This window comes from Oryza glaberrima, chromosome 2 (assembly GCF_000147395.1).
Source record: "Oryza glaberrima chromosome 2, OglaRS2, whole genome shotgun sequence".
NCBI lineage: Eukaryota > Viridiplantae > Streptophyta > Magnoliopsida > Poales > Poaceae > Oryza > Oryza glaberrima.
Window position 1 is genome coordinate 19,074,576 of NC_068327.1, and position 12,512 is coordinate 19,087,087.

Sequence of the window (12,512 nt, forward strand, 5' to 3'; positions counted from 1 at the left end):
TGGGAGTGCTGGTGCTTTGTGATGAAGCATCCCACACATTTGTGTAGCTGTGCTAGTACTCAAGATGAAGTAGCAGTCAAGGATAAGCAGAACAGAGTAGGACCACACGACCTGTTTAGAGGCTGACATGGCCAACAAACTTTGACTACTAGAAAATCTCACCTTGAAATCACTGGAACTCAAAGCATTTTGCTTAATGATGGCTAAGCCCCGAACATGATTCTAACTTTTCTTTTTGAAAGGATAAACATGATTCTAATTAACTAAGCATCAAGATTCAAGCATCACAAGATGTACAGAAGTGCAGAACTATGTATAACTGGCAGTTCGAACGGTACCAACAAATATACGGGGTTCATGGTTTCGTCGCCGTTCGACAGCCATAGATAATTACAAATAAACGTTTCTTTCCCTCACAAACTAAAACTACAAATTGGGAGCGCAAAGCACAAAAGCAAGCTGTCTAGTCTATCCGGCATTCATCGAAGCAGAACCTAGGAAAGCCGTTCACAGATTGCTGGCAACTAGTTTTTCTTGCTCCTTCGCACTAGCAGCCGCACACACTTGCATGCTGCCTCTTGGTGTTCTCATTCCGCTGGAGCATAGACAACGCAGGTTCTGCTAGGAGAATAAACTGAGAACGAGTAGGGCCTGTTGTCATGTGAACAATCCTGCAAGGAATGAGCACAACAGAGGTTAATAAAGAGCACACAATATACGGTACGCAATTTCATCTGAGCAAGGACTTACGGCAGTGAAGTGCTCTGCAGTGTGATGGATCCTGCCAAATCCACCAAAGAGTCCAGCATCTGAGTCCAAGACCACCTGATAGAAAGCAACATAAATTATTTTGCAGTTCAGCAACCAACACATCCAGTTCGTCTGTAAGAAGCATGAACGCGCTGCAAAACTGACTAGAGGACTTTTGAGTAATTTTTACTGGTTATTTTCAAATATATGGAAGGAGTAAACTATGGCAGGGTCAACATAATGGGCACACGACTAGTGTAGGTAAATATGAAGTGTTGATGATTACCAAGAACTTCTTTGCTCGTAATTCCTGATTTAACACCAATCAATAAATAATGGCACTTGACATATCCCAGAGACCCAGGGAGAAATATTAGGTACAGTACAATTGGAGACGTACATAACATGAAATTTTTTTAGTCCACATTCAATATTTTTTAATCTGAATAGGAAAAAAAAATGAATGGTTGCAATTTGAGGATCCAGACCTAGGACTATCGCTAACAAAGGCAACTCCTTGACCACCGGGGTGCATATGCAAGCATAGTTGTCAATCTATTTTATTCTTGGGCAGAAATCATACAAATCCGATTTTTTTGGCATTTTGCCATTTTCTACTTGGTTAACAGTAAGGTCGGTAAAGCCTTACCTAGTGAACAAAAACTATAATTGATCACGGGCAATGCACAAATAGCTGCATACCTTATATTTCCCTGGCTTTAAACAACCAACACGGTAGTCAAAATAGCTGTTACTCCAATGGAAGTTGAACACAAATACCAGATCTCCCTTCTCAAATATAATCATCTTATCCTCTTCATGCTTTCGAGATATGTACTGGTGGTCTGATGTCATGAACTGAAATAACATAGCCATAAGAAAACCCCCATCAGTGTCAGAGCAATGTTAAAACAAAACCATCATTTTACTTGCAAAGTTTTTCCTATAAATACAAAAAAGAAATTCTATGAAGGGAAATATATGCATTATATTATTGATAATGCATTTATTCATCAATAAAAATATAAAATTACTGTCCACATAGCCCATGCAAACAAGACAAAATAATTTAATTGGCATCGAACAAAGCTGTCCATTATTTAACAGTATTGATTACTATTGCAATGATTGGAAGACATGAGAAAACATAATGATGCACCTAGATAATGACAATGGGAGCTATTCCTAAGAGTATTGGACATAATTGCATAATGCACAAGTGCAGCTCGTCATTTCACCATATATTTCAAGTGGTTTTGGATAAATAGTTGACATAGCAAGTATCAGTCACAGGACATAAGCATAATGGCTCATATTTGTGCAACCCCCAGAAAAAGATAAGTGATAAATACAACATACCCCATATTTTTCCTCGAGAGACTGCATCGCGCGGTCAAACTCTAGCATGCCACGATACCTAAGATAGTCCGCATCACCCTGACAAAGCAATGAAAAAACTTACTGATCCATAACAAAATCATGGTTCAATGTTGCTGGTCTCGCACAAATGTTAATGTGAATAAAAAGGAATTGATGAATTAGATGAATTGTCATAATGGGACCTTCATGATTAAAACACTGCAGAAGGGGGTAAAAGGATATCTAAATTGAATCCAGGGAATGCAGAACTTATTTTCATCAATAATCAGGTGACAGAGCAAAGAAAGTTACCAGGTCAAATCTTCGACGGCATTTATCATAACTGTTGTTATTCCCTGGGATGAATTTACCATTTGGAAGTACTTGTGGAGCTCTTGGAAAATCAATCCATTCTGCAAAATAAAAGGTAGATCAATGGCCTTTAAGCCAATTGTTTCCCAGAAAATACTAGGTGACAAGAACCATTGTCATCAAATGAGAAGTTGATATAAAATAAGAAACAAACATGGTGTGTGATTGTTATTAAATCTCACCAGGATGTCCGAACTCATTTCCCATAAAGTTAAGATAGCCTTCTCCTCCTAACCCCATTGTGATAAGTCTAATCATTTTATGCAATGCTATTCCACGATCAATGCTAGGTGTTGCCGGTCTGTCCAGAGCCATAAAATCATACATATCCTGCATAAGTACAGTATGTGAGGTTCTCATGCCAGTATTCATTAAAATTCATACATATCCTGCATGTATATGCATTTTCTCAACAATTAAAACTCAAAGAACAACTCTATTATCTCAAGAATAGTACAGTGATACACTGATACACAAATATGTTTTAAGTATTAAAACAAGGAAATAACATTTTCCAAAGAACTAGTAAAGAATAGAAAATTCATAAATACATGTTGCAACTAATACAAGAAAAACTGGGTGTAGACTGCAGAAAGCCTAAAGCTATCCAACTTAAAACACTGATCTAGCTGTGGTTTTCATACCGTTCTTACTATCCACAATGAATGCATTGAGTATATTTGAGTAAAATCAGTACAAATAATTATCAAGGATATATTAAAGAGCCATTAGTTACAGTCCTAATCAGTAAAACACTAAAACCTAGAGATTGATGTGTGGTAACCTTGTCCATCAACCAGAATGCAATAGTTTTGTCACCAACTAGTGCTTGATCATGACTTTCAGCATAAGTAACACACTTCTCTGACCACCTTCTGTTAGTCAGTGTGTGCACAATATCACCCATCTTCCAAGATTCATCACTTTGCCTGTGTAAAATAAAAATTGAAACTCTGGCACCACATCTTTCAATTAAAGGATACGAAATAACAATCTTTCCCAGTTTCTAAATAAAAGCTAAACAGCTGACAAAAAAGTGAGATACGATGAGCATGGGCATTTTTATACCACATAATAAAGGAGCATTAAAAATGTAACGTTGCCAAGTCAAACTCTATAAGTTGGTAGTTGCATCTTATTTTATACTAATAATGGAACTCACACGACCACTGTTCATATGACCAAATCCAGCACATCACATTGGTAAATGCCTATAACCCTATATATGAGTGATCTTTTTTTTTAAAAAAAAAAATCAAGGGCAGGAGTTATGCCAATTAACTTCAGAAGAGAAATAGAGATATCATGGTCAAGGAAACCAATGTATACAAAAAAGAATTTAACACAAGAAAACAGTTTATGTTCATTAGATATGTAATTAGTATTTCTATTAACCAAAATTTGAAACACTTACTTGAGGAGTTCAATCCATTTGTCAGGAACAGCCATATGAAGGCGATAATCAAAACCAACCCCACCATCTTGAACAGGAAGGGCAAATGTAGGCATTCCACTGACCTGAAGTAGTTATATGCCATTTAACCACAGAACAGTTGAAATTAAGTTATCTTTTGCAATAGAGTTAGGTTTACGTATGGGATTTAGAGTATTGTTACTACTATTGCAACTCTAGACCATACAGGCGACAGGCTGAGCAAGTGGTCTGCAGAAGTGTGTCTTCTGTGATCAAAGTGTGGAGTCAATTGACCACCTTCTAATCCAATGTCCAGAAACACTACAGCTATGGTGGACAGTTCTATGCGGCATTGGCCAATCCCATTGCTTCCCATCAAATGAGCAGCCCTTCCTCGTATGGTGGTGCGACAGCCGAGACAAAATCATAGCGGCCCAAAGATGAGGGTTTGACACCATCATCATATCCTGGTGGCCTGGACGATACACAAGGAGTGGAAAAACCGGGTTTTCAATGGTCAATGCAAGACCATGCAGGAGATAGCGGAGCTAGTGGCATCGGAGGCTGCGCCCTGGAGGGAGGCAGGAGCGCGCATCTAGGTGGAGCATTTGGTCATCAAATTGTTCCGCGAGATATTACTATATGTTTCCCACACCCATTTTTCTTCCTTTCTCCCTGTACATAGTTGCTGTGCCTGTTCTAACAACTTTTCCCGATCTTAATACAAAAGATACGCATTTTGCGTATTCCCAAAAAAAAATGTAGACCATACAGAGCTACTGTATAACTTGCTTTTTGTACTTCACAAACTTCCAGGGAGGCTGGATTTCCCAAGAGAAGAAAAGGTTATGACAGTATGGCACCATGGAACATGCACAGCTGTTTTTGAGGACACAATTATACTCTCTTTTTTTACAGAAAAAATGTACTCTTTTTGTTCAGAAATATGTAAATTTTTAGAATGCACGCGTTCATATTTCACACTTCTCTAACTCAGAATAATATATAAAAACAATCAGGTTATTCACATGCAAATGGTGCCATTATATCCGTCACGAATTTTTTTCATAACAATACATTTGTATAATTCTTTACTAACATACTCGTATAACATTGATGGTCAACTTCTGTACTAGAGACCAGGTGGTCACTAATCTTTGGTAACTATCATTACTCCTTGCTGTTTTCTAAGCCCAAGGAAAACAATTTCTTGAACCAGCGACATAATTTGATCAACTATCAAGATGGGGTTAATAGTAAATATGTAACACTAAGATTGGAAAGCTAAGCTTTGGGTATACAACATTATGAACTAGAGAAGGCAAAACTGACATTAGCGTAATATGCAGTGCAAGCTTTCAACTTCTTACTTAAGCATGTCTAGATGCCAAAATATTGCTATAAATGCATGCTAAAGAAATGAGTACATAAAGACAAATATAGTCAGCACTTACATCTTCACCGATGGTTATGGCCTCAGGATAAAGTCCATGAATTAAATCATTTACCAGCATCAAGTAAACTACTGCATCAGCATCAGTGGCAAATCCAAAGTATTCACTGTAGTTCCCCGTAAATGCTACCTAAAATAGAGGGTGGAATCATAAGATAAAGGTTATGACGCAAATAAATATGAAATTGTAACAGATAGCAACTGCTAGGTTTGACCCCATCATAATTAAGAAGGTAGTGAAGATAAAGTAATGAAAACGAAGCAATATACTTGTAATCCATGATGAGTGTACATCATTGAGGTTACACCGTCAAATCTGAAACCATCAAACTTATACTCCTCGAGCCACCATCTTGCATTGGATAGTAGAAATCTTAGAACCTGTATAAGGATAAAAATGTTGGCAAACACAATAGAGATTAATGCATATGAATAATGATACTTTGTAAAGGGAAGTAGCGATTAATGTGTTCCTTACTTCCCAATTCCCATAGTTGAACAGGCGAGAATCCCACATCCAATGATGGCCGCGTGAACCACTATGAAAGTAATGCGTATCTGTACCATCAAAACCGTTCAACCCATCTAGGGTATTATTTGACGCATGGCTGCAAAAGGAAAAAAAAGGGGCAAAGGTAAAGCTATTAGGTATGCAGCTAAAAGGGGACTTAGTAAATCAACACAAAGGTTAATATTTGAAACCAAAAGGGCTTAGAACCCAGAGGCCAATGAGCTAAACTTTGGGCCATGGTGATTGACAAATTTTGGCATGTAAATTAGTTCTAGTTGTTGTCCACCAGAAAGCCAACAAAAGATGTCACGAATAAAATATTAATTTGAATTCTCAAATTCAATAATTGAATAGAAAATATGAATGAAACCGTTTAATTCATTTTCTTCCCATCCTAAGATAAACTCGAATGCTAGCCAATTTAAATTGTGAAAACTCTTATACTGCAATAATTCAAGTTAAACATGTTGCATAAAAGAGAGAAGATCTACGGTTGTAGATTAGTCATAATTAGGGTTCACCAACATGAGGGCTAGATGTACTTTTTTTATAGAAAAGAGAATCATACCGTTAGCTAAATACCCATGAGTAGAAATGGATTTTTTTTAAAAAATATCATAAAAATGAAATGAACTATGCATGAACTTCTCAGGAAAAAAACTGTAATTTGTAAGCAATTTGGAACCAAACATTAATCCACAAACAGCCTAGCCACATGCATAAATGATCTATTTATCCACAGAAGATCCCACAAACTCAAGAGGTGGTGGTATAATGGCAGACTTACCACCACAGCCTTCTTCTATATTATAAGGACTTTCTTTTATCTCTGTGGCCACGCCTTACTAACTTAGATATGAAAGACCAGTTAACAAATACTCATTCTGTTCACTTCTATAACGCATATTTTGATTTCAGAAAGTCAAACTCGAAAGATTTTGACCAATAATTAGTTGATATACAAGTATATTTAGAGTATAAAACATATACCACTAGATTCATACCTCAAAGTATTTTCACATTATATTGGTTTTATAGCTATGATAAATATATTTTATGAGAAATTAATTGTCAAATTTCAGTCATAAATACTTTCTAAAATTAAAATATGCCTTATAAAAATGAGCAGAGGGAGTAATTAATTACCTGTGAACAACATCCATGAGCACAACTAAACCAAGCTCATGAGCTTTATCAATCAATGACTTTAAATCTTCTGGGGTCCCGAAACGACTACTTGGTGCAAAGAAATTGGTGACATGGTACCTGAAACAAAAGTAAAAAATCTGCATTGCTCACCCATAATAAAAGTCTTAATTGACAATTGAAAATTATCTCAATAGCCATTCATTCAAAAGGTGGCGAATGTCATTTGTTACAGTTCAATTGTACCAAAACAAAAGGGGAAACAAAAGGGGTCAGTAACAGCATTGTTTCATGAGTATAAAAGGAAGATAAAGATGATAAGAAAGATGAAGCAGTTTATCACATTATACAAAGGGAACAAGGAAGATGAAAGATAAAGTCTAAAAGCATATATATGTAAACTGCAAAGACAAGAAATAAATCCAGCAATATGTAATTTGATCACCCAAAGCTTCCATAATATGCATGCTCTTGAATTGCCATTATTTGCACTGCATTGTATCCAAGCTTTTTGATTCTTGGAAGCACCTCATCCCTAAAGTTTGCATACGTGTTGATCTTTGGCTCCTGATTGCAATATTAAAATTAATACCAGCCAGCATAGTACAGGAAAATCATAAATTACCAACAGACGCCCAAAAAAAAATGTATACAAATGGTAGGCATGGTGTTATTCGCTATTTTTTATTATGTAATAATAACCGTACCCGTTTGTAAGAAATACAAACATTAGATTAATTAAATATACCCTATGTTAGCAGAAAACATAAATCAAAAATTATATCAGTGTAAATATCAGTAATTTGTTTCAAAACATCATATTTGAATCAACCATCCAGCAAAGGTTATATAAATGGCTAATTGTTGACGAATGTGCAAAAAATGTGCTGATTGTATTAATATATTATTACAGAGGAAACTTGTAACAACTTATCACTGCTTAGAAGTAGACAGTTATAAAAATTAAGGCTAACAGTACTTTAATATAATTCTAGAATGTAAGTTAACTTGAACTGTATATGGCTAGTAATTAAAAGAAAAGATGCATTACCGTGCTACTCATTCCAACATGAGTTTCGTATATCCGCAATGACTTTGGTCTTTTAGGTTGAGGATGCTTGAATATGTACTTCTCCTGCATAGTCATATAAAACATTTTAATAACTAGATAAAAAGAACAATCTAAAGATGCCAACAAAAAGAGAAATTTCCAAGAGTCCAAGGACATTACAGAAGTATTCACAAGTACAAATGAAGCACTTTTTTCAAGGAACAAGAACATATTCAAATGGCGTGTGCACGTGTTGGGGGGGGGGGGGGGGGAGGTACCTCTTCAGGAGGATCATAATATATTCCATTGTATGGGATTTCTCCTGCGGCCTGCACAGAGTACTTGATCCAGGCAGGAATTGAATCCTTTATACCAGATGGAGTTTCCATTCGCACCTAGATGACAAAAGGCATGCTTGATACAGGGAGATGCTCACAGGCCCAGAGCTAAAACACTGGCCAAGCAGGATAAGGAATTACCTTTACACGTGAGCCATGTGGAATAGGAGATGAGCCATCAGCATTGTTAGGCAGAAAAATCTCCCAAACACCAAACTCATTCTGGAAACAGTTGCATTAGATATGAGCATCGGTAACTACCAACTTACCAATCATATGGAATTACAACACTAGGTCCATGCATTATTAGTTACAACCTCAAGCTACTCATCTTCTCCTATCAAGTCCACAAAAACTGCAAAATACATCTAGGTACTAAAGAATGTACATGTAACATACACAACATTAATGTACTACCACTACAGTAGCATCAAAACCGATAACTAACAGTTAACTCATGGCAACAGTCAATAACATATAAGAGTGTGCATGATATATATATATATATAAACTCAATCGGCGGGTTAAGATGGCCCGCAGCATGAAGCTAAGTTGAGAACCCCACCCCTGAACGCATCGCACAACCAGGATTGCTCAACCTCACATGGGGAGCACGCTTCTGCCAGCATTTGCAAGGAGGGATTTAATTTTTTTTGTGCGAAAATCCAGGTTCGAGTCAGGTTTACCACTGCGCTATACATGCATTCGCATGATATATCACTAGCTCAACTCTAGAGTATAGATGAAACCAATGCTATAACCAAATAAATTAGTTAAAGAAATGTAAATAAAATATTTTTGAAGAAAGGAAGGGCATATTTGTGAGCCTGTGGGCTTACTTTGCTCATGCGGTCTGCATTTGGATTCCAATTGTTGAAGTCACCTACTAATGCTGCAGACTGCAATTGGAAGCAAAAATTAGTTCTTAACAACGTCTAGTCAAGTACATTGACAAGTTGTTCATCTGAGAATTATAAATTCCATACAATCTGGAATATCTCAGAATATATGGCATGGTAATTATATCTACATGTACTAGAAATATGGAACTAATAATGTAGCATTTTAGGTAAATGGTGAGACTATCAAAAGAACATACATGTGCCCCGGGAGCCCATTCTCGATAAGTGACACCTTCAGCACTACATGGGAAGAAGGATGAATATCACTGAGTTATTTTGTTACACCCAGAGAAGTGATGTGCGGTTACAATGTAAAAGAAACTATACCTGCGATTAAATCCAAACTTCTCATAACCGCGAGAAAATGTTTCCAGTCCTCCTTCATACTGATCAATGTCTGAACGCAGTCTCCTATATAGGCTATATCTGTATTCAATCAATTAAAGCATAATCAGGTTTCTAGTAGAGTTAGCATGGGCATATTGACTTCATCTATGCTCCCTCCATCATAAAATAAATCAACTTTCCAAGTTCACGTACGAAAGTTGTTTTTTCTAGGACAGAGGGAGTATAACAATGATATAAAAGAAAGGAAATAAAGTTGTTGTCCAGTTGACAGACGTCAGCAAGGTCTAAAACCCATTATGTATTTTACATCATAGATAACTTTCAGATTAAATATTTGCAAAATTAATATTGCATTTCTTAGTTCTGATGCCATCCTATCACTCTTTTGTTTGGTTTGCAGTACCGCCCCAACCCAGAACCACTGTGAAGAGTACTATCTATGTATTATTAGTACTATTTACCATGTATGTCCAATATACTCATTTGACCATTAACTTTTTTTTTCTAACTATATGTTGACTTAAAAATTCTTATAATGGTAAATCTATTTTTTTTTCGCACATTAGTAGTTTAGGACTCTTGTTAAATTTTAAAGCATGACTGAATGATTTCTAAAACAACTTCCATTTGAGAACAGATCAGAGTATATATGCAGGACTAAAGATAAAACTTCAAGAGTCTCATCAGCTGTGACACGTAAGTAGTTATTTGCATACATCTTGTGAAAGACTGAACAGATGGAGAATAATAAAAACATAACCTAATGAAACTATGTGATCTATAAAGAAGGGCAGAAAGCCATACCGATATTCAAGATGGTACTTATAGCCATTAAGCATAGAGTCCATCTGGAATATTTTTTGCCCATCTCCTGTTGGTGGGACAACTCGTGGTTTCTGCTCAGCAGCTAATTCTTCAACCACTCTCTTCACGCCTTCAACGTCACTTGCTCCAGATGACTCAATCTCAACTTCAGCTCCAACCTCCGTGCTTAATTCATCATCTAAGGCTGGCACCTACAACAATGTACAAGAGATAAAATGTTCAGAAGTAAAACATAATGACAACTGAACGGAATGAGCGACAACAAGCAAGACTCTAGATCAATCCTACGCATATGGTGTGCCCTTTGAGGCCTCATATAGGGTGCTTTAGACCTAGATCATATTATCATTATGCACGCAGACAACTAGTATGGACTAAGTACATAAAAAAGGACTGAATCACTGAATATATCATAATCCCGTCACAAACAGAAATCAACACGTCTCAAGACGTGGACTGCGTGAAATGTATATGATCTCGTAAGGTAGCACTGCACAAGAACATGTCTCCATTTTCAAACATGACATGCAAAATGCTGTTAGATATGTAGCAATAGTATTGTCAAGGCAGGATGAATCATGATCACGCACCTGCAGATCGTCTGAACCTGCTGAAACCGGCATCCCGTCGCTCTCGCCCTCGGGGATCATCACCTCCCCTGACGCGCCCGCCGCGCGCACGGCCACGCGCCCCCCGGAACCCCCGATGCGAACGGCACCTGGACACGAGACGCAGGCAAAACCAAAATGAAGATCACGACGATTTACCGCACCCGCGGCGCGACGCGACACGGCACGCCACCTGGTCGAGCCGAGGCGCACGCGTGGCGCGTCGCGGCGGACGAGAACAACAAGGTGGCGCGGGATCATTACCGGGGAATCTCCGGCCGGAGAGCAGCGACCGCGACGTCGGGAGCTCCGCCGCCGCACGCCAGCTCCGGGCCCCGGCTGGCACGGGGAACCGCACGGCCCCCGCCCGTAGCCCCGCCGCGCTCCCGGGAACCGCAGACGCCGGCGCCGCCATCTCGCCCGCACCGCAGCCGGATCGGATCCCCCCGCAACCCCCGCGCTCTGCTTCCACCTAAACCCTCCTCACGCGAGAGCCAAAGCGAGGAGGCGCTGCCTGGTGGTCGGTGTGTGGGTGTGCGCGCGTGCGGGTGCACTGGTGCTGAAGCTAGGAGGAGCGGAGGGCGCCGCGCTATATAGAGGACGAGGAGGAGGAGCCCTGGTCCTGATGGAGCGAACCCCTCACGCGAGAGTGGCAGCGAGGCCGCCCGAGGGTGGGTGTGCGATGCGTGCACTGGGGGGACGGGGGCGGAAGAGGCGGTTGCGCGTCGGTCCAACCCGCGGCGCACGCGAGTCAGGCGGCGAGGGCGGAGGGCGAGGCTTTTCCCCTCCCCCCTCGCGGTGAAAGCGTCGGTTTCCCGTGCGCGCCCGGGCGTCGCGTTGCGTTGCGGGGGAAGGGAGAGGAGAGGAGCGCGTCCATGCCATGCCAGCCGCTGCTGCCAGGTGGAAGGTGGAGGGCAGCGGCGCGCGCGCGCGCGGGGAGGCAGGCGGAGTCACCACCGATCGAGTTGGCGTGGCGCGGGCCGTGCGGCACGGCGCGGGTTGGGGAGGAAGAGGAGAGGAAAAGGAAACCAACGGCGGGGAGGCTTTCCCTCTCGACCCGTAACGCCGCTTGCGTCGCGTCTCCCTCCCTGCTACTTGCTACTCCTGTGCTTCTTTTTGTTTTTCCTTGTCCTCTTTGGTCGCGCTTTTTGTTACCCAGGGAAAACAACAAAAGGGATGATGGGAGTTGGGCTGGACCCAGGAGGCTTACACGAAACAAATTCTCAGTGAATGGAAGAACGCAACACCGGTGCTCTGTTGTTTCATTTTTCTGTTCTGCTCTGTCACCTCTGTGTAAACGTTGAGGAGCACGTGTGGGAGAAGCACTCGTGCGAAGCGTGACCTGACTAGCCTAGTAGCCTGTGGTCCATCATCCTTTCTCTCGGTGAACAATGGGCTGCCAAAATGGAGCACATCCTCTAGCAGACTGGCGACT

General features: G+C 40.0%; 1 protein-coding gene across 1 annotated transcript; it reads right to left on the bottom strand.

Moving 5' to 3' along the window:
* Positions 1-294: 294 nt before the first annotated feature.
* LOC127763945 (1,4-alpha-glucan-branching enzyme 2, chloroplastic/amyloplastic-like) lies at positions 295-12,099 on the bottom strand. Its single transcript, XM_052288753.1, has 22 exons — positions 11,342-12,099; positions 11,060-11,187; positions 10,449-10,660; positions 9,624-9,722; positions 9,494-9,536; positions 9,234-9,293; positions 8,536-8,616; positions 8,335-8,451; positions 8,057-8,140; positions 7,451-7,572; positions 7,006-7,125; positions 5,827-5,956; positions 5,619-5,729; positions 5,350-5,478; positions 3,896-3,999; positions 3,266-3,410; positions 2,664-2,811; positions 2,422-2,522; positions 2,110-2,187; positions 1,453-1,608; positions 751-825; positions 295-671 (listed from the first exon to the last, which is right to left on the bottom strand). Exons 1-22 carry the CDS (start codon positions 11,490-11,492, stop codon positions 588-590), a joined length of 2,478 nt encoding a protein of 825 aa, XP_052144713.1. The 5' UTR covers positions 11,493-12,099; the 3' UTR covers positions 295-587.
* Between the last annotated feature and the right edge of the window lie 413 nt (positions 12,100-12,512).

What these genes read in the sequence shown, in the direction of transcription:
- LOC127763945 (XM_052288753.1), bottom strand. Translation starts at nt 11,492, where the DNA reads ATGGCGGCGCCGGCGTCTGCGGTTCCCGGGAGCGCGGCGGGGCTACGG. An exon ending in CTCCGGCCGGAGATTCCCCG is followed by an intron (nt 11,188 to 11,341) that starts GTAATGATCCCG and finishes TCTCGTGTCCAG; the next exon opens with GTGCCGTTCGCATCGGGGGT. An exon ending in CAGGTTCAGACGATCTGCAG is followed by an intron (nt 10,661 to 11,059) that starts GTGCGTGATCAT and finishes ACATTGTTGTAG; the next exon opens with GTGCCAGCCTTAGATGATGA.